This window comes from Thalassophryne amazonica, chromosome 7 (genome assembly GCF_902500255.1).
Source record: "Thalassophryne amazonica chromosome 7, fThaAma1.1, whole genome shotgun sequence".
NCBI classification, from domain to species: Eukaryota; Metazoa; Chordata; class Actinopteri; order Batrachoidiformes; family Batrachoididae; genus Thalassophryne; species Thalassophryne amazonica.
The window spans coordinates 82602428-82624402 of record NC_047109.1 but is presented as its reverse complement, the minus strand read 5'-3'; the positions used below and the strand labels follow the sequence as shown (position 1 = coordinate 82624402).

At 42.6% G+C, this 21975-nt stretch overlaps 1 protein-coding gene across 1 annotated transcript in view; it reads right to left on the bottom strand.

The window, feature by feature from the left end:
- nbn (nibrin) overlaps positions 1-21614 on the bottom strand; it is a 48938-nt gene extending 27324 nt beyond the window's left edge. Inside the window, exons 1-6 of the mRNA XM_034174812.1 lie at positions 21453-21614; positions 16653-16774; positions 5467-5594; positions 4139-4298; positions 3946-4049; positions 2226-2343 (exon numbers count right to left, since the gene is read on the bottom strand). Of these exons, the coding sequence (XP_034030703.1) occupies positions 2226-2343; positions 3946-4049; positions 4139-4298; positions 5467-5594; positions 16653-16774; positions 21453-21483 (663 nt within the window). The 5' untranslated portion in view covers positions 21484-21614. The remainder of the gene's footprint in view (positions 1-2225; positions 2344-3945; positions 4050-4138; positions 4299-5466; positions 5595-16652; positions 16775-21452) is intronic.
- Between the last annotated feature and the right edge of the window lie 361 nt (positions 21615-21975).

The following is a 21975-nucleotide window of genomic DNA, read 5'->3' as shown; positions in this document are numbered from 1 at the left end:
TGGCTTGCTGTCATCATCAGTTCACTCAACAGTCAGAAATCTGGGTGTTACATTTGACCAGGTTCTCAACCTTGACACCCATGTTAACTGCCTTGTACAAACATGTTTCTTCCATTTATGGAAGACTGCCAGCCTTAGAAACATTGTGCCTCAAGCTGAGCTGGAAATGGCTAGCCGTGCTTTTATTTCATCTCGCTTGGACTGTTATAATTCACGTTCTTTAGCCTCAGCAAGTCTTCTCTGGATCGCTTACAAATGGCCCAGAATGCAGCTGCAAGGTGTCTTACGAGGTCCTGTAATGGGGCTCTTGTGATACCCATTCTGTCTTCTTTGCACTGGCTCCTCATATAGTTCAGACTTCAGTTTTAAATCTTTGTGATCACTTTTAGAGCTCTGCACGGTCAAATGCCACTCTACAATCGGTGAATACCCAGCCACTGAACTGATGGCTGGGTGAGGCATGGGGCTGGAGAAGAGAAGAGTCTGACCCGATATCATGGATTTTACTGATAATAAAGGACATAAAATTCTTGCAGTCTTCATTAGACCCTGAATGGCTGCAACAAGAGATGCCGGTGAAACAATACTGTATCACTTATTGTGTCAAAACTTTTGTCTGTTCGTAATGGCTCCAAAAATGTATAGTTTAGAGCATCTATCACTGAATGTTATAGAATAAAAACAGAAAGAAATGGTGACAATGGTCAATTTCAGCTTGTACAGGGGGGCAAAAGTTAAAATTGCTACAATTTTGGCAAAAAGTGATGCAAATTCTTGGTGAGCTAAAAGGTATCTTTAAGCCCCTACCAACTGTGTTGGGAAAGTGTAAGTACACGGACCCACAACAGGGGGCGCAAATGAACGGACAATGAAGAAAGTCAAATAACAAAGCTTTACTGTTGTGAACACGCACAACAAACACAACAAATTACAATTTCGGTCACAAGTCGAATTCCAACGGTGTCGTGTGGGCAGGCTCGACGATAGGAGACGTCTGTCCAAGTCGAACCGGAACCACCCGATTTCCTCCGCCACCGAACCCCGGGAATACTGGAGCCGCCAATTCCCGAACTCCCAGGTGGTCACTGCCTCCGCTCGTCGGATCCGGTACTGCTGGCGAGGAACAGAAACAGTCAGATGTGGGTGCGGCTGCACCCAACAACACGTGGGGTGGAAAACACCACCTCCACCTCTAATCAGACACAACACTGTAATGTAGGAATAAGAGTACTTATCCAAATACGTCCTTCTCAGTCTTCAGTTGTTTTACACACAAGCAACAAGGTATTAATCCGTATGGCTGGCTGAGTTCGTTATCTCCTTGGTAGAGCGATATCTCGGCAATGAGGTGGAGATGCCGTCCAGCTGATATGCCCCTCCGCTGATGGATGTCAGCTGTCTCAGTTGATAGGTGACGGCTGTCATCTTGGCTGCTCCTGTGAGGCGGCAGCGCCCTCTGGTGCCTGGAGCCCGCACTCCAGGCAGGGCGCCCTCTGGTGGTGGTGGGCCAGCAGTACCTCCTCTTCAGCGGCCCACACAACAAACTGCCTCATTTTGGCTTGTCAGTATCTCATAAAGAAAAAGTGAAATTTCCCATCGATGGGATATACAGGCTAAGAAGGGGTTAAAAGGAATTACTTTCACTTGCATCAGTTATGCTGAATCATCATTTTATGGAGTAGCAAATGACACAGAATACAATGGACATTGACCTATTTTGACCATGGCTTTGGAGACCAAGCATTCAACAAAATCAAAACTATTCCATTATTGTTTCTTTTACACAATCCTGTAGGAAGGATGTTGTATGAATTTAGCTTCAAAATAAAAAAGAGGAGGAGCTGGTCAAATGTGAGCAGGCATGGTGTAAAGTGAGAAATAGAAGAAATAGACCAAACCAGAGAAATTAACAGTTATTTTCTGTTGTGCATTGGTTATATTATAAAAAATATCCCTATCATTAGACCAAACACCCTGTGGAAAGGATTTTGTCTGAAAGTAACCAACTCTTTCTCTCTCAACCTGTGTGCGGTTTTGAAGTTACATGAAGCTAAAAATGAGATTCTTTATTATTAATTTAATTTCCAAAGCCAAGGTCTGGTGGCCACCAAGGCCACTGCAGCTTGTGATGAACTTGTAATCCTTTGAACGCATTACTGTGCACTGTGAATAGGACTCCAATGGTTTGAAAACAATATTAGAAGACCACAGAGAAATCAGCAAACCTGTCTGGCAGTGAGGAACACAAAGGTTTTCCCACTGAAAAGCTGTTTGCGCCCTGGAACTGCTCCAATTTTAATGTGTTCCTTACTCAAGCTGGGCTCATCAATCTCAGGAATGAAACTAAAAACAGAGATGAGACAATGTTTGACTCATTGCCATATGTGATAATCACTGCAGTCTGAGTACATATACACTTGATAAAGGATACAGCGCATCCACAAAATATTCACAGCTCTTCACTTTTTCCACATTTTATGTTACAGCCTTATTCCAAAATAGAGTAAATTCATTTTCCCCCTCAAAATTCTACTCACAACACCCCAGAATTTTTTTTTTTTTTTTGTAAATTTATTAAAAATTAAAACTAAGAAATCCCATGTACATAAGTATCCAAACCCTTTTCTCAATACTTTTGGCAGCAATTACAGCCTCATGTCTTCTTGAATATGATGCTACAAGCTTGGTGCACCTATCTTTGGGCAGTTTTGCCCATTCCTGTTTGCAGCACCTCTCAAGCTCCATCAGGTTGGATGGGGAGCACAGCCATTTTCAGATCTCTCCAGACATGTTCAAGCAGATTCAGGTCTGGACTCTGGCTGGGCCACTCAAGGACATTCACAGAGTTGTCCTGAAGCACTCCTTTGATATCTTGACTGTGCTTAGGTCATTGTCCCTAAAGTTTTCATCCAGGATGTCTCTGTACATTGCTGCATAAATCTTTCCCTCAATCCTAACTAGTCTCCCAGTTCCTGCCACTGCAAAACATCCCCACAGCATGATGCTGCCACCATCATGCTTCACTGTAGGGATGGTGCCTGGTTTCCTCCAAACATGACACCTGGCATTCACACCAAAAAAATTAGCTGTCAGGTGCCTTTTGACAAACTCCAGGTGGGCTATCACATGCCTTTACAAAGGAGTGGCTTCCATCTGACCACTCTACCATACAGGCCTGATTGGTGGATTGCTGCAGATGGTTGTCATTCTGGAAGGTTATCTTCTCTCCACAGAGGAATGCTGGAGCTCTGACAGAGTGACAATCTGGTTCTTGGTCACCTCCATGACTAAGGCCCTTCTCCCCCAATTACTCAGTTTAGATGGGTGGCCAGCTCTAGGAAGAGTCCTGGTGCATTCGAACTTCTTCCATTTACAGATGATGGAGGTCACTGTGCTCATTTGGACCTTCAAAGCCGCAGAAATGTTTCTGTACCCTTCCCCAGATTTGTGCCTTGAGATAATCCTGTCTCAGAGGTCTACAGACAATTCCTTTGACTTCATACTTAGTTTGTGCTCTGACATGCACTGTCAACTATGGGACCTTATATGTAGACAGGTGTGTGTCTTTCCAAATCATGTCCAATCAACTGAATTTACCCCAGGTGGACTCCAATTAAGCTGTAGAAACATCTCAAGGATGATCAGTGGAAACAGGATGCACCTGAGCTCAATTTTGAGCTTTATGCCCAATGCTGTGAGTACATGTGATTAAGATTTTTTTTTTTATTTTTAATAAATTTGCAAAAATCTAAAAAAAAAAACAAAAACGTTTTTTCACCTTGCCATTATAGGGTATTGTGTGTACAATTTTGAGGGGGGAAAATGGATTTCATTCATCCATTTCTATCCATCCATTCATCCATTTTGGAATAATGCTGTAACATAAGATAAATGTGGAAAAAGTGCAACGCTGTGAATACTTTCTGGTTGCACAGTATATTTTACCTCTCGGCTTTAGGGGGTGGTAATTTCTGCTGAACAGCTTTGCTGAGCTCTGAGAAGAACACTGGCTTCACGATGGGACGGCAGCATAGCAGAGCAGAAATAGTCTAAATTCGAAGAACAGGAAACATGTCAATACACATTCAGAGACAAATACAAAGAACTTATTCCTGAGGCTGCAATGCCCAGACCTAACCTTGATGGTGACTTTAAGAGTAGGTATGACTAGGTGGGTGCAGTCCTCAGTCCAGCTGTTGACCAGCCTGCCACCCAGAGACACCAAGGCCTGAGACAGTGACACTTTGCCTTCATTGTCCACACATGATGAACACACCACTGGTTTCTGACGCTGAACGCTGTGGTGGAGAAGAGACAGTGAAGAACAGTCCATATTGATAGAACAATTTACATTAATTAACTGTACAATGCACTGAACATCATACTGTAATTTCAAAAAGGTTTGTGTGTTGGTTCCACCACTTCTCTGGGGTGCTTGAGTCAGTTTCCATCAAACTTTCTGTATGCTTGCAAGTTAACCCTCAAACTGCCCTTATGAGTTTGCACCAAACTCCAGACGTGAAAATGACAATCAACCACAAAATTGTTTGGCAAAGGTCATGGTCAATGGGGTTTAAGGTCAAAATTATGATTTTGCTTTACTCTGAAGTCCACTAAATTTGGCACACATACTGTATGTATGTGCATTTTGAAGTTGTACATGTGACATCAAAATTAGCAAAGGTCAATCTTTGGGGTCAAAAATCAAATCTTAAGTTTTTCCACTCTGATTTTCATCAACTTGAGCAGACATATGGAGGTGGGTTCCAGAATTGCCCAGAAAGGTCAAAACTGTCAATCATTAGGGTCAAGGTCATGTCTGGCTGTCTCAGGTCCTTCAGCTATTCCCCAAAATTGCCATTCAAGGAATTTGATTGTGAGCCCATTGCGGAGCAGATGTGGCACACACTTAACTAGATTGCAGAATTATCAAGACTAGGCAGAGACCAATCATTTGTGTGAAGTTCAATGTCATTGGGTTCAAAGGTCAGATTGCTGCAGACCTTGCTGTCGTCATATCCATGTGTACTATTATTATTTTCTTGAGTCTGGAAAAATACAGTGCATGCAAGAGCAATTTACGGTATTAAAAAAAAAGTCAGACTGATGTAAAACATGATCCTGTGATGTCAAACATACAGACGAGTGACAAATTAAAGCAAAAACTTGAAAATATGAGTGGAGAAAGAACAAATGCCCCAGTCCATAGGTTGGAAGACCTGTAGGAGACACGACATTGCTCTCTACTACCATCATCAAAACAACACTAGGGAATTTTTGTGGAAGAATTAACATCCATCCCTCTGATAAGAGTTTCAGAGACTTGTAGAATCAATGACAAGGGGTACTGAAGATGTTCCGGCAGTACATGGTGGTACAAAACCTTCCTCTAAGACGTGTTACATCGGCCTGTCCTTTAATTTGTCACTCGTCTTCATATTTCAGCATCTTATCTCAATTCCATACCTGAATTTGCTATTGAAAGCCCCAAAGGTCACACTGTCCCCTGCATTCAGATCCACCTGTGTGTTCTCTGTCACACGGCAGTTGTTGACAAATGTACCGTACTTGGAAGTGTCCTTTAACGTTAGTGTCTAGAAGAAACAGTCATCCCAAAAATATAACAATCAGCCAAACTCTAGACGTTATTCAGATATTCATGTCTCATTGGAAATCCATGCTTTTAAATTCATTATGGTGGAAATTTAGTGCAAAAATATCAGTTTAACCAACAGAACAACTTGAATAAATGGAGGCTGATGCAGCACAACAGTGATATAAGAACTACAGCGCATTCAGAAAGTATTCACAGCACTTCACTTTTTCCACATTTTATTATGTTACAGCCTTGCAGGGGTGGTGGCCAAGTGATTAATATACTTGGTTTCAGTGTGGAAGGTTCCCGGTTCAAATCCCACCCCTGCCACATTTCGCCATGTAATGTGGAATTGCATCAGGACGGTCATCCGGCGTAAAACTTGTGCCAATTCAACATGTAGATCCACCTTGGATTTGCTGTGGTGACCCAGAGTGCAAACAAGGGAGCAGCCGAAGGGGCTTACTCTATTATGTTACAGCCTTATTTAAAAATGGATGAAATTCACTTTTTCCCCCCTCAAAATTCTACATACAATATCCCATAATGACAAGGTGAAAAGTTTTTTTTAATTTTTGCAAATTTATTATTATTAATAATAATGATAAAAACTAAAAACATCACATGTACATAAGTATTCACACTTCACAGCCTTTGCCACGAAGCTCAAGATTGAGCTCAGGTCATCCCGTTTCCACTGATAACCCTTGAGATGTTTCTATAGCTTAACTGGAGTCCAGCTGGGGTAAATTCATTTGATCGGACATGATTTGGAAAGGCACCTGTCTACATACAAGGTCCCACAGTTGACAGTGCATGTCAGAGGACAAACAAAGCATGACGTCAAAGGAACTGTCTGTAGACCTGCAAGACAGGATTTTCTCAAGGCACAAATCTGGCAGGGTTCTCCCCAGACAATGGAACAACGGCGTTGCATCACTATGCTCTTATCATAGCGCCGTTATAGTATGCCCTGCTCTCAGGTAGGGATGTGGCGTTTTTCAATCCAGCCAGGATGTGTGTCTGCTGAAAGGACTTGCTGTCTGCTCTCCCCTCCCCCACTGGCAAATAGCCAAGCAGAGTCCACAGCGCTGCAGCTACGAGTGGAGAGTAGAGTACAGTGTCTCTTGGTGAAAGAAAAAAACTCCATCAAAATCTATCAATAAAAAGAGCTCCTTCTGCCTGTGTAGCAACTAATAATTCAGAAATTAACACTTTATTTTACAGTTGAAAGTCTTCATGTTTCCAAAAAGCTCCCAAGTTTGCTCAAATGAGCCACAAAGACGGTGTGTGAGTGTGAGAGAGGAGGAGGGAGGAGCTGATCAGTGTCAACAGTGGATTTATGCGCTGCACACTATTAAAAAGCAGCGAAGCAGTTTTAATAAATGATCATCTTCACCACACAGCCTCAGTGAAAACAGTGAAGTGTGAATAACTGATTGAGAAAGTTTTTCATCCAAGGTTTCATCTTTAAAAGAGCAGATTTACTTCTTTACTTCTTCCAATTACTTCTTACAGAAGTTTTTTTTTTCATTTTCTTTTTTATTATTGTTGTTTATGCACCAATGACACGAGCTAAAATTCCTTTTATGTGAGAGCATACTTGGCAATAAATTTGATTCTGATTTGACAATCAAATCAGTCCAGGTTCAGCTCTTATTCAAACAAGACAATTAGGGGTTATATTGTTAAAAAATTAATGCAATCCCTCTCAAAAATGTTGAAAAAAACAACAACCTACCATTACAGAAAAACTCTGCCTGTCACTGGATTAAAAGTACAGTGTGTCATTTTTGAAGAAGAGAGCAAATGCTATGTCCATCAAATATCAATGTGTTTTAACCTTTTCAAGGTTATTTATTTTGTGAACTTACACTTTGACAGAAACATGCCAAAAAGATCTGTGATATTTCAAAAATTACAACCTAAGTGTAAATTTTTTGTCTATTACTCTTGCTTTCAGTATCTAAAACCACTCAAAATCATCTGAGGTGGTGCAACGCACACTGCCTTGGGTGATTTTGAGCCAACAGCACCACTATACTAAAAATGTCTGGGGAGAATCCTGTCTGGGGAAGGGTACAGCAACATTTCTGCTGCTTTGAAAGTCCCAACGAGCACAGTGGCCTCCATCATCCGTAAATGGAAGAAGTTCAAATCCACCAGGACTCTTCTTAGAATTGGCCATCTGTCTAACCTGACAGATTGGGGGAGAAGGGCCTCAGTCAGGGAGGTGACCAAGAACCTGATGGTCACTTTGTCAGAGCTCCAGGGCCAGATTTCATAAAGCGGCCTAATCTTTTAGCCGACTCAACTTACTTAGTCAACGAAGGTTAAGCCCCGGTCACAACCCACCGTGCGTTTTTTTTCGCCGTACGTTTTCCGCGGATGCCACGGCCACTACGTTTTTGTGAAAACGTACGGAGGCAGTAGCAAGAGGAGGGAGGGAGTACGTTCAACGCACATCTCTAGGAGTGTAACAATAAAGAGAGTTGACAATAAAGCAGTGTGTGTGTGTGTGTGTGTGTGTGTGTGTGTGGGGGGTCGCTTTTCTTTTTTATGAGCGGGACCGGAGCGGCAGGTGTTTTTCGCCGCCGGCGATGCATGAGCATGTCCAGCCTGCAGCGGTCAGTTGTACGAGTGTTTACTTGCCTCGAAAAGTTACAGCTAGTTAACAGACTGAAGCTGTGGAGTGTCTGTGTTGCTGACGTTTGGAAATAAAGTCCAAGTTCAAGTGAGAAGCTGCATTGTGCATGCAAGTCTGTCGGCCACCATAGTATGTGGTGAGTGCCGTAATCCGTACTGCCTACGTACGGATTTGGTTAATTCAATAGTAATTGAATGAAAATTTGCCACTTTGAATCCGTACTGAGGCAGTACTCACAACATGCGTCATCTGTACTGCTGGTGAATCCGCAGCCTGACCGCAGCGAAAGTTCTGCATGCACTAAAACCTCTACGGCGTGTCTGCGTGCTCCTAAATTCGTACTGAGGCAGTACTTACGACGTACGGATCTCCAAATCCAGCCCATGTTTTTGCAAGTAGACTGCACGCACGTGCAAGTACGGCGGGTTGTGACCACGGCTTTAGTCACCCAACAGCCATTTCACATGGATGGCTAAACTTGTAGATTAGCCTTCTAACATTATTCGCCAATTTTCACAGGCACAGCGGCCTTGTGAGTGCCATTGCCAAGAAAAGCCAGCAACGCGCTACTGTTTTGCATAGTTCCGGGCTGGTTGTCTGCTACAACCATGGCCAGAACCAGGCCCTGAGGAGAAGCGCTCCCGGCCTTGGTGTCCTTAAACATCTCCAATGGATTATTCCGGTACCAGAACACCTGCTCTCGCCGCAAGGCTCTCCTTCCTTCCATCTCCATCAAGTGGTGGTACATGACGGCAACCATTTTTGAAGTAAGATACGGAAGTTTTGTCGACTAAAATAAAACTAGCCTCCTCCGTAGCAGACTAAAAACTTTAGTCTGCTAATGCGAAACTTTAGCTGACTAAGCACTTTGTGCAATGACTAAAGCCCCTTTCACACCGGGCCAACATAGAATTGCATAATGAGAGTACCGGACACAGTGCTCGACGCAACACTATGCTACTGTACGCCATGCCTACGCAACTGTACACACACACAAAAAAAAACATGGTGTCATAATGGGGTTCTGTGAGTAAACTTTTTGAAAGAAATTAATTTACTCCATTTTGGAATAAGGCTGTAACATAACAGAATGTGGAAAAAGTGAAGCACTGTGAATACTTTCTGGATGCACTGTATGTACATGGAGGATGCATGCCTGCATTCAAAGGCTCTGCTCCTCACAGCGTTGTACATTAGTGACTTGTGGACTACTCTGTCCATGCGAAAACAACATAACAACAGCTTATTCAAATGCATTCAACAATGTGCCTGTAATTCTCGTGTATATTTCACTTTCCGCATTATTAAGCACAGAATGAAAGTTTATTTTAATCACTAAACAACTATTTAATTTATGCTTTCAAATACTAAATTTTCTTCCATCACAAAGGCACTTACATTTACTACACACTTGTCATTGAGCTTGATTTAATGAGTCAGTTAATTATGAAAAGGCTGGTGCAGCAGCACCATCTTCCGTTTAAACGTGCTAATCAAATGACACAAAAATGTACCTCTGCCAAAGGTGTGTTGCATTTATCCTAATGAATTTATACTTGTTTTACAGTGTGTGTGTATATATCTATATCTATATATATATAGATGTCTATATATATATATAGATATAGATATATATATATAAGGGGTGTCGGAAAAAAATCGATTCACGTCCGAATCGCGATTCTTATTTATTATGATTCTGAATCAATCCAAAATGTCCAAGAATCGATTTTTAAAAAAACATTTTTTAAACATTTTCTTGCTTACTCGCTGCGTGTACTGTTTGTCAGGCAACGGCTGCTGTACTACAGCGTCCCCGCGGGGGGGGGTCCGGCATGCTTCAAACACTCGTGAGCTGCAGAGTTCAGTGGCTGTAGCTTAGCATGGCAGACGAAGAGCTAATTCAGCCAGCACCGTCTTTGCTGAAGGCAAATGTTTGGGCGCATTTTGGATTTTATTATTTGCTGCGTAAGAAGGAGCTTGACATAACTTATGACGATGCAGGAATGTCTGCATCAGGTGCGCGCTGCAGACAGACTGTGCACTCTGATTTATCTTCTAGTTTATATTTGTTCTTGTGCTGAGCTGCAGGTCTGCGCTCTGAGTTCTGTTATAATTTATCTTTCCTACTTTGACCGCGAGATGCGCGTACGCACGCGAGCGAACGAACCGTCTGTGAGTAAATGTGGAGATATCTGGAGTTATACTTGATGTGGACATGTCCTGTCTCTGGCAATCAGTCTGTGAGCAGGACTTGTGTCCTTTCTTTTACACAGTGATGAAAGAGTTTGTGGAGAGCGAGGAGGCAGCCTTTTTTTTCTTTTAATTGTTCACATGTGCGCGCATGAACGAATCGTCCAAAAGTGGACTGGAGATGTCCGGACTTTTTAGTGAACGTTGACATCTCCTGTCTCTGGCAATCTGTGAGCAGGACTTTTATGGACTGTATTTAAACACATTTGTGAGAGAAGACCGAGGAGCAGCTGCAGCCAGCAGCGTTTTTTTTTTCTGTGCCCTTAGTTTTTACTGTATTGTGTACATGGCGTCGTCATGACGATGCACGACGTAACTCGAAGCGGGCGAAAGTAGGCGTTGTATTGCATTATCTGATTGGTCGTTATCGATAGAAGGTGTCGCTTGATTGGCTAGCGCTACGCTGCACGCGAGGTGTACTCGGCTCCACCAGCGGTCAACTCGCCATGTGGTACAGCTCAGAAAGTGGCGAGTGGGCCAATCAGAAGTTGGCAAAATCACATATCATATAATAATTATTGAAACAAAACTGGGCAGGTGCATAAATGTGGGCACCCTTGTCATTTTATTGATCTGAATAGATTTAGCGCTAATTATTGGAACACAAAATTGGTTTGGTAAGCTCACTGACCCTTGACCTCCTTACACAGGTGAATCCAATCATAAGAAAGGGTATTTAAGATGGTCATTTGCAAATGTTTGCCCTCTTTGTATCTCTTCCAATGAGTGGCAACATGGTAGCCTCTAAACAACTCCCAAATGACCTGAAAACAAAACAAAGATTGTTCAACATCACGGTTTAGGGGAAGGATACAAAAAGCTATCTCAGAGATTTCAGCTGTCAGTTTCCACTGTGAGGAACATAGTGAGGAAAGATTTCCAAAAACAATTTGAAATGTAGACTCATCAGACCAAAGCACACTTTTCCTCTTTGCGTCTGTCCATTTCAAATGAGCTCGGGCCCAGAGAAGGCGGCGGCGTTTCTAGATATTGTTGATGTATGGCTTTTGCTTTGCATGGAAGAGTTTTAACTTGCACTTGTAGATGTAGCGACGAACTGTGTTAACTGACAATGGTGTTCTGAAGGTGTTCCTGAGCCCACATGGTAAGATCCTTTACATAATGATGTCGGTTTTTAATGCAGTGCCACCTGAAGGATCGAAGGTCACGGGCATGCAATGTTGGTTTGCCACTTACGTGTAGAAAGTTCTCCAGATTCTATGAATCTTCTGATTATACTGTGGACTGTAGATTATGGAATCCCTAAATCCCTTGCAATTGAACGTTGAGAAACATTGTTCTTAAACTGTTGGACTGGTTTTTATGCAGATGTTCACAATGTGGCGATCCTTTGCTTGTGAACGGCTGAGCCTTTTGGGGATGCTCCTTTTATACCCAATCATGAAACTTACCTGTTTCCAGTTAACCTGTTCACCTGAACAGGTTAACTGGAAACAGGTGAGTGGTGTTTAACAGGTGTTCTTTGAGCATTCATCAACTTTCCCAGTCTTTTGTTGCCCCTGTCCCAGCTTTTTTGAAATGTGTTGCAGGTATCCTTTTCAAAATGAGCAAATATTTGCACAAAAACAAAAACGTCTATCAGTTGGAACATTAAATATCTTGTCTTTGTGGTGTATTCAATTGAATATAGGTTGAAGACGGTTTGTAAATCATTGTATTCCGTTTTTATTTACATTTCACAAAATGTTCCAACTTCATTGGAATTGGGGTTGTACCTTTAGCCAGAATTCAGACTCTCATTGGAAGCTATAGCAAGCATTTAGAGGCTGTTATTTCTGCAAAAGGAGGATCTACTAAATATTAGGGCTGAAACGATTAGTCGAGTAACTCGAATAATTGGATTACAAAAAATCTTCGAAGCAAATTCTGTGCATAGAAGCTTCGTTTAATATTGTAGTACATATGCCAGTCCTGTTTGGGGCGCTGTAACATCCCCAGAAAAACAAACAAAAGAAGACTAGAGGATGCATAAGCCGTGTAAGTGCTAATTAAATTAGCACAATAGCTACAACTTTCCAATGCGACACACAGAGTGAAATAAAGCCTTTTAGGAGAAAAACGGTCCACGCTGATCATCTGAAATAGCTTACTGCGCATTTAAAGCTAAGCAATGTGTTTGTTTATTAAAAAAAACAAAAAAAACAAAACACACCGTTCCGTCCGCTGCCTGCTCTCCGCTCTACGTGGGGAGTGGCTATTCGTGCGGCGGCCGGTGACTGCCTCTCTGTGCCCTGTGTGGGGCTCAGCACTGCCCTCACAGCTCCATCCCGGCCACACTGACAGTCTATGGAAAAGTCCACTCTTCCGTCTGTGTTTTGCTCAGACTCGCACCGAGTGTTTTGAGTTTTAATTTTAACTTTTTTGGGCAACACACAATGCTTCACAAACACTGTAACTCAAATAAAATAATAATTTAAAAAACTGCAAGGCTTGCATGTTCAACCTCCAGCTGAACTGCATTGGCTAAATCGCAGAGAAAGAGGAATACAAAAAAACAAACAAAAACCCAGGGAGTAGAGTTCACGAACCTTAAAAAAAATTAAAATGGTTAAATTTTACAAGTTGGGGAAAACAAAATACAGAAAGCCACAACCCATCGCCATTTCAGCAAAATGTCAAGACTTTGGCTGAGCTCCTGACACCAGGAAAGATCCAAAACTTGTAAAGATGTGAAAAAAAAAAAAAAGATTACCCAGGAAAACAGAAAGGGATACACTAAATTTCACAATCTCCGTGATGATGCAGCAAAAGTGCCATTGCTTAGGGAGAGACCTGGATTGTTGATGTTAAAAACGCGAAAGTACTTTTTATCCGATTACTCGATTAATTGCCAGAATAATCGATAGATTACTCAATTACTAAGATAATGGATAGCTGCAGCCCTACTAAATATTGATGTATTTTTTTCTGTTGGGGTGTCCAAATTTATGCACCTGCCTAAATTTCTTCAAAGAATTATTGCACACTTTCTGTAAATCCTATGAACTTCATGTCACTTCTCAAATATGACTGTTTGTCTGCTATATGATATATTTAACTGAAATTGCTGATCCAAATAACCAATGATTTATAAAGGACAATCATGGAAATCATTAGGGGTGCCCAAACTCTTATATACAACTGTATATATGCACTTCTCGCCAGTGTTGGAACGTCGTTCCTGAAAAAAATGATGCTGCAGTTGGGCCGTTGCGATGTTTCTGACGGTGTGAAACTGACCATTTCTCTACATTGATTGTGGATGCGCTGGTTCTGATTTAGAAGCAGGTCCACAATTTGTTCATCAACCTCTGTCAAAACTATGTAAAGATGTCAATCATGACTTCCGGGACTCTTGTCTGTTGTGTGCAAGAAAAGAGAAAAGTCAACGTTTAATTCACACAGTAGTTTTTTTTTTTTTTTCTTTCATTCCTCATAACATGCCTTTGCCGTGGGTCAGCGCACAAACGTTTTTTGGTGTGGACTGACTTTTCAGTCAGTCTTTTTCCACCAGCACTCGCTGTGAGGCTGTGGGAGAAAACTGACTGAAAAGTCGGTCTGCGCGGCTGTTAGGAGAAGGTCTCCTGCCGCGTACCGCACAGCCAGTGTTGCAGATGTGAGTGTTTGTAGGGGAGACCAGGACCGTTTGCTTACGGAAAATTTTAAAATTATAACTCTCTGAAACACTACTGCCTGCATTCTGACAGCCAAATTTTGTGAAGTAAAGCGATAGTTTTTTTAAAATCTTTGCTACAGCAAAGATTTTAAAGCCAAAAGAAACAAGGCATCAGGCAAAACATGGAAGGGTGTAGAAATGTACCTGTTTCAGGTCCAATGAACCAGGTACCTCTGGCACCCTCTTTTGGCTGCCCTGGATCTGTTCAGTAATTCTGCCCTTCAGTATGTTTGTAAAATAAAATACTCTATCATTCTGGGAGGGAGATGGTCTGTGCCATCAGTCTTACAGCCATCATTATTAACTACCAATACTTAATTAAATGGCTGTCAAATGTAAATATAATACTTTATATTTGCATAAATAGACAATTAGGTAACAGCTCAAAAACAGTTTTAATAACACTAACCCAAATCAATATCAGATTGGATTGAAATAATCGACTCTGAATCTTAAGAATCGGAATCGAATCGATTCTTGAATTTGGAATCGATATCCAGCTCTATCAGAAACGTAACAAAATATCAGGCTATTGCTATATTCAGCAATTAAAACAGTGTAGAGATTATGATAGCAATCTTTACTGGTAGAAACTATGACTCCACACACACACACACACACACACACACACACACACACACACACACACACACACACACACACACACACACACACACACACACACACACACACACGAGGTCTGTTAGAAAACTATCCGACCTTTTTATTTTTTGCAAAAACCATATGGATTTGAATCATGTGTGATTGCATCAGCCAAGCTTGAACCTTCGTGCGCATGCATGTTTTTTCACGCCTGTCGGTTGCGTCATTCGCCTGTGAGCAGGCTTTGTGTGAGCAGTGGTCCACCCCGGATTTTTATTGCAAATAAAATGTCTGAACGATTTGGAGCTTTGCTGCATCAAATTTTTCCAGAAACTGTGAGAGACCTCCAGGTGGACACCATTCGGAAAATTCAGATGGCTTTCAGGGACGATTTTATGGGGATTACACAGATTAAGGAGTGCTCCAACCGGTTTAAAGACCACCGACAGCGTCTGAGAGCGCGGCGCACTCCGAGCGCCGATCGACAGGCTGAAACCCCGCTGAAACAACCAGATCATTTCCAAAGTGAAGGCTTTGTTGATCCAGGACGTCGTCTGACTTCCACAGAAATGGCAGAAGATGTGGACATCAGCACTTTTTCGGCACATTCCACTGTTACAGGAGTTTTTGTCATGGAAAGAGAAGTGGAGGGATGCGCCACGGAGCCGCTCATGGCGCGGACAAAAGCACTGTGAGACAAACACAGATTTCAGATGGCTTTCAGACGGCTTTCGGTGGCTTTTCAGTCGTGTGACTATCCGAGAAATTGTGGATGAGCTGGACATGCCAGAACATGTCCTGTGAGGCTTCATCACGGTGTTGCTTTGCGCCATGTGGCTCCGTCCCGACGCGTGAATTCCTCCGCTCCTCTTTCCATGACAAAAACTCCTGTAACAGTGGAATGTGCCGTTCATTTCCAAACTGGACGCTGTGTTTTATCCGGGATGTCCTCTGACTAGCACAGGAATTGCATAAGACGTGGACATCAGCACTTTTTCGGCACATTGAGACAGACGTGCGGAGGAATTCCGCGCGTCGCGGTGGAGCCGCATGGAGCAAAGCAACGCCGTGATGAAGCCTCACAGGACATGTTCTGGCATTAGTCACACGACTGAAAACCCACCGACAGCCGTCTGAAAGTCATCTCAAAGCCGTCCTGTGGGACCAACATGGACCAACATGTCCCGCGCCATGAGCGGCACGGTGGCGCATCCGTCCGCTTTTCTTTCCATGAAAAAACTCCTGTAACAGTGGAATGTGCCGAAAAAGTGCTGATGTCCACGTCTCCTGCCATTTTTGTGTAAGTCAGACGACGTCCCAGATCAACAAAGCCTTCACGTTGGAAATGATCTGGTTGATTCAGCCTGTCGATCGGCGTTGGGAGAGCGGCACGCTCTCAGCAGTTGTGGGCCGTCCTTAAAGCGGCAGTAACACTCCTTAATCTGTGTAATCCCCACAAAATCGTCCCTGAAAGCCATATTAATTTTCCAAACAGTGTCCACCTGGAGGTCTCTCACAGTTTCTGGAAAAAAATTGATGCAGCAAAGCTCCAAATCATTCAGACATTTATTCGCAATAAAAAAACGACGAGAGGGGTGGACCAGTGCTCACACAAAGCCTGCTCACAGACGAATGACGCAACCGACAGGCGTGAAAAAACTCACGCATACGCACGAAGGTTCAAGCTTGGCTGATGCAATCACACGTGATTCAAATCCATATGGTTTTTGCAAAAAATAAAAAGGTCCGATACTTTTTGGACAGACCTCGTATATAAATAAAACCCGATTTGAGACATACTGTGTGTAACATGGGTTGTAGCTATGGTACAGAGGACTCTACTACACAATTACCCCTGTTTACATCACCCCTCTCACCTGGTCAGTTGCCATAAGGACAGCGTGAGCCCTGCTTATGGACTGGTCATTGGAAATTAGAATGTCACAGTTCTTCCTCCCCACCACGTATTCTTTGTCAGAGAAAATATAGTGGGTTTCGCCTGTGAGTAAGAAGAAATTAGTTAATAAATTGATCACAAAAACATAAAGTCATTTAATACTTACCCTCTGGAAAAATCACTTTTACTTTCACTGTGTAAAATGCTCAGGCAATACTGACCAACAAATATCTCTTAGTCCGGAACTCAGAGATAGACAGCAGCACCCTCTTGAACATGGATACTGACTGTCACATAAAACATTTACTAAACATTAGTAATCTGCATATTCATACATTTGAGTATATATGAAACACACATATACATACATACATACATACATACACACACACATATATATATATACTCAACAAAAATATAAACGCAACACTTTTGGTTTTGCTCCCATTTTGTATGAGATGAACTCAAAGATCTAAAACTTTTTCCACATACACAGTATCACAATTTCCCTCAAATATTGTTCACAAACCAGTCTAAATCTGTGATAGTGAGCACTTCTCCTTTGCTGAGATAATCCATCCCACCTCACAGGTGTGCCATATCAAGATGCTGATTAGACACCATGATTAGTGCACAGGTGTGCCTTAGACTGCCCACAATAAAAGGCCACTCTGAAAGGTGCAGTTTTATCACACAGCACAATGCCACAGATGTCGCAAGATTTGAGGGAGCGTGCAATTGGCATGCTGACAGCAGGAATGTCAACCAGAGCTGTTGCTCGTGTATTGAATGTTCATTTCTCTACCATAAGCCATCTCCAAAGGTGTTTCAGAGAATTTGGCAGTACATCCAACCAGCCTCACAACCGCAGACCACGTGTAACCACACCAGCCCAGGACCTCCACATCCAGCATGTTCACCTCCAAGATCGTCTGAGACCAGCCACTCGGACAGCTGCTGAAACAATCGGTTTGCATAACCAAAGAATTTCTGCACAAACTGTCAGAAACTGTCTCAGGGAAGCTCATCTGCATGCTCGTCGTCCTCATCTGGGTCTCAACCTGACTCCAGTTCGTCGTCGTAACCGACTTGAGTGGGCAAATGCTCACATTCGCTGGTGTTTGGCACACTGGAGAGGTGTTCTCTTCACGGATGAATCCCGGTTCACACTGTTCAGGGCAGATGGCAGACAGCGTGTGTGGCGTCATGTGGGTGAGCAGTTTTCTGATGTCAATGTTGTGGATCGAGTGGCCCATGGTGGCGGTGGGGTTATGGTATGGGCAGGTGTCTGTTATGGACGAAGAACACAGGTGCATTTTATTGATGGCATTTTAAATGCACAGAGATACCGTGACGAGATCCTGAGGCCCATTGTTGTGCCATACATCCAAGAACACCATCTCATGTTGCAGCAGGATAATGCACGGCCCCATGTTGCAAGGATCTGTACACAATTCTTGGAAGCTGAAAATGTCCCAGTTCTTGCATGGCCGGCATACTCACCGGACATTTCACCCATTGAGCATGTTTGGGATGCTCTGGACCGGCGTATACAACAGCGTGTACCAGTTCCTGCAATATCCAGCAACTTCGCACAGCCAGAGGAGTGGACCAACATTCCACAGGCCACAATTGACAACCTGATCAACTCTATGCGAAGGAGATGTGTTGCACTGCATGAGGCAAATGGTGGTCACACCAGATACTGACTGGTATCCCCCCCCAATAAAACAAAACTGCACCTTTCAGAGTGGCCTTTTATTGTGGACAGTCTAAGGCACACCTGTGCACTAATCATGGTGTCTAATCACCATCTTGGTATGGCACACCTGTGAGGTGGGATGGATTATCTCAGCAAAGGAGAAGTGCTCACTATCAAAGATTCAGACTGTTTTGTGAACAATATTTGAGGGAAATGGTGATATTGTGTATGTGGAAAAAGTTTTAGATCTTTGAGTTCATCTCATACAAAATGGGAGCAAAACCAAAAAAGTGTTGCGTTTATATTTTTGTTGAGTGTATATGGCAGTACGGTGGGTTAGTGGTTAGCACTGTTGCCTCACAGTGAGAAGGTCATTGTGGGTTCAATTCCTGTGGCCTGTCTGTGTGGAGTTTGCATGTTCTCCCCGTGTTTGTGTGGGTTTCCTCCCACATCCAAAGATATGCGGGTTAGGTGGACTGGAATCTTTAAATTGTTCTTAAATTGTCCTCAATGCTCTTAATGAGGGAAGGAGGTTGTTTGCCAAAATCTCACAATACATGACCCCATCCATTCTCCCTTCAATACGGTGCAGTCGTCCTGTCCCCTTTGCAGAAGAGCACCCCCAGAGTATGATGTTTCCACCCCCATGCTTCACGGTTGGGATGGTTTTCTCATCCTCTAAACATGGAAAGTGGAGTTGATTCCAAAAAGCGCTATTCTGGTCTCATCTGACCACATGACCTTCTCCCATGCCTCCTCTGGATCATCCAGATGGTCACTGGTGAACTTCAAACGGGCCTGGACATGTGCTGGCTTGAGCAGGGGGACCTTGCCGCCCTGCAGGATTTTAAACCATGACAGCATCATGTGTTACTAATGTAATCTTTGTGACTGTGGTCCCAGCTCTCTTCAGGTCATTGACCAGGTCCTCCTGTGTAGTTCTGAGCTTTCTCAGAATCATCCTTACTCCACAAAGTGAGAATCCCAGACCGAGGGAGATTGACAGTCATCTTGTGTTTCTTCCACTTTCTAATAAATAATCATAACAGTTGTTGTCTTCTACCAAGCTGCTTGCCTGTTGTCCTGTAGTCCATCCCAGCCTTGTACAGGTCTACAGTTCTGTCCCTGGTGACCTCAGACAGCTCTTTGGTCTTGGCTATGGTGGACATGTTGGAGTGTGATTGATTGAGTGTGTGAACAGGTGTCTTTTATACAGGTAACAAGTTCAAACAGGTGCAATTAATACAGGTAAAGAGTGCAGAATAAGAGGGCTTCTTAAAGAAAAATTAACAGGTCTGTGAGAGTCAGAATTCTCGCTGGTTGGTAGGGGGTCAAATACTTATTTCATGCAATAAAATGCAAATTAATTATTTAAAAATCATACAATGTGATTTTCTGGATTTTTTTTTTAGATTCTGTCTCTCACAGTTGAAGTGCACCTACAATTAAAAATTACAGACCTCTCCATTCTTTGTAGGTGGGAAAACCTGCAAAACTGACAGGGGATCAAATACTTATTTTCCCCACTGTAATTATTTTATATAGCGTGGCGTTAAGTGGGACAAAGCAGGACACACTGGCACAATGAATTGCGCAGCAGTGCGGGGAATCTTTCACATTCTCCCTATTAGTGGGTGAACAATCCAGCGCTTGGTGAATTCTGCTTCATGATAATTGTAAGCGTCAACATTGAAGGACCAAAAAGTGACATCGCTATGAATACTTGGCCGCCACAAGCCAGTTATCCCTGTGGCAACTTTTCTGACACATCCTGATTAAAACCCAAAATGTCAGAAGCATTGTTAGGCGTCGATTTCACTGTCTGCATTCATACTAAAAATCAGAAGATCAAGCAAGCTTTTGAACATCTGCTCCACAGGAGGTTTCTATCCTCCCTGAGTCTGCCTTAAGCCCCTTCCACACTGGGTCTACATAGAGTTGCATTGTGCTGCATATCTAGTACACAAAAATGGCTGTGTATGTTGTGCGCAAGGGGGGTGGGAAAGCTTTGGCCCACCTCTGTGGTTTTGAAGCTTCACTGCCAGCAAAGTTCAGTGGGATAAATAAAATCTATGTACTGATAAAAAAAATCTAAAGGATCTTTCACCAGACTGGCGTAGGGTAGCGTACAATTGCGGAGGCTAGGTGTTCAGTAGCACAGTGTTATGTAGACTTGCACACAGTAGCAGAGTGCTGCATAGACTTGCGTAGAGCATTGGAAGCAGTGCTTTACACCGAATGTCCACGAAAAAATTAAACATGTTTAACGATTTGCATCCATTTCGTAGATTCCTTTGCGTCCCTCAGCGTAATGCCACATAGGGCTGCATGAGCACAGCGTAGTCAGTATGCTGCACTACGCATGTCTATGTTGGCCTAGTGTGAAAGGGGCTTTAGGACACCTTTGTTACCGTTTGACAGGTGTACCACCTCAGTCAAACTTATGAATGAATATCATAAATGATATTCATGTTTTACGACTTACATTTTGCAAGACCTTTTCTTGTCATGTTTTGTGGGATATTTTATTCACGGTTTGCAGCAAAATTATTCACGGTTCACAAGTATTCAGTTTGCGTAAGATTTCATTAGTGGTTTGTGGATAATTCATGATTTGCAGCAGATTCACGTTTTGGGGGTCAACAACCCATATTTACTGGTAACACATATCTGGATCAGTACATCAACACTGACTGCACTTTTCATTTGGACTTAACAGGCTTGTTTGCCTTCAACACCTGCATTACCTTTGTTAAAGTGGACTTTGTGTTCAGTTACAAGCGTTTAATTCCTTTAACCATAAGAAACTATTAAAAAGAGCACGTTTATTTGTTTTATTATTATTATTTATGCAATCTAAAGGTGTGCTCCACTTCAGGTTTTTCATCTATATTTTCAGCAAGTTAGAAGTTGATCACAAGCATGTAACCTCGACTAAAAATATCTTAACTTGCATTTAACGCTGCCTTTTTCAAAGGTAATCACAACTGGACAAAACCGAAAGTTAAATCAAACAAACAAAAAAAAAAACTGTAAAATGCGACATGCTAGTTAAGGTAACTTTGATGAGAAGTTTACCTCCAGGCTGCAGCGGTGTCAGTATCCACATGATTCCGCTTTATCTTGTAGTGACACAAACTTAAAACACCACAATATCGATACCGAGTCAACATTAACTTTAATATTAACTATGTCAAAAACACCAATTGTAGTACTTTCCAGCAACAGACGACACGCGCGCCAGCGTGACGTCGAACTTCTGCGACGGGGTGGCTTCAAAATAAACAAGGTGCCTTTCAAATGAGGCCACGAGAGGGCGCTGCAGTCTTATGAGTCGCTGCAGAACTAGGTTGTAATCATACCGGTAATGACTCCGCAATGTCTAACATTGGAGATCTCAACCAATAAGCATTTGTTCATATTTAGAAATCAGTGGCTTTATCACAGTTCATGATCATGAATAGTTTGAGACTCGATCCAAGTCTGTAAGTTGTGTTCCACACTACACTCATCACACCCATGCTTTTTAGTGCAGCAGATAACTGAATCATTCACATGGTGATACAAGCATCAGATTTGGCATGAATGTTCTTCGTAAATC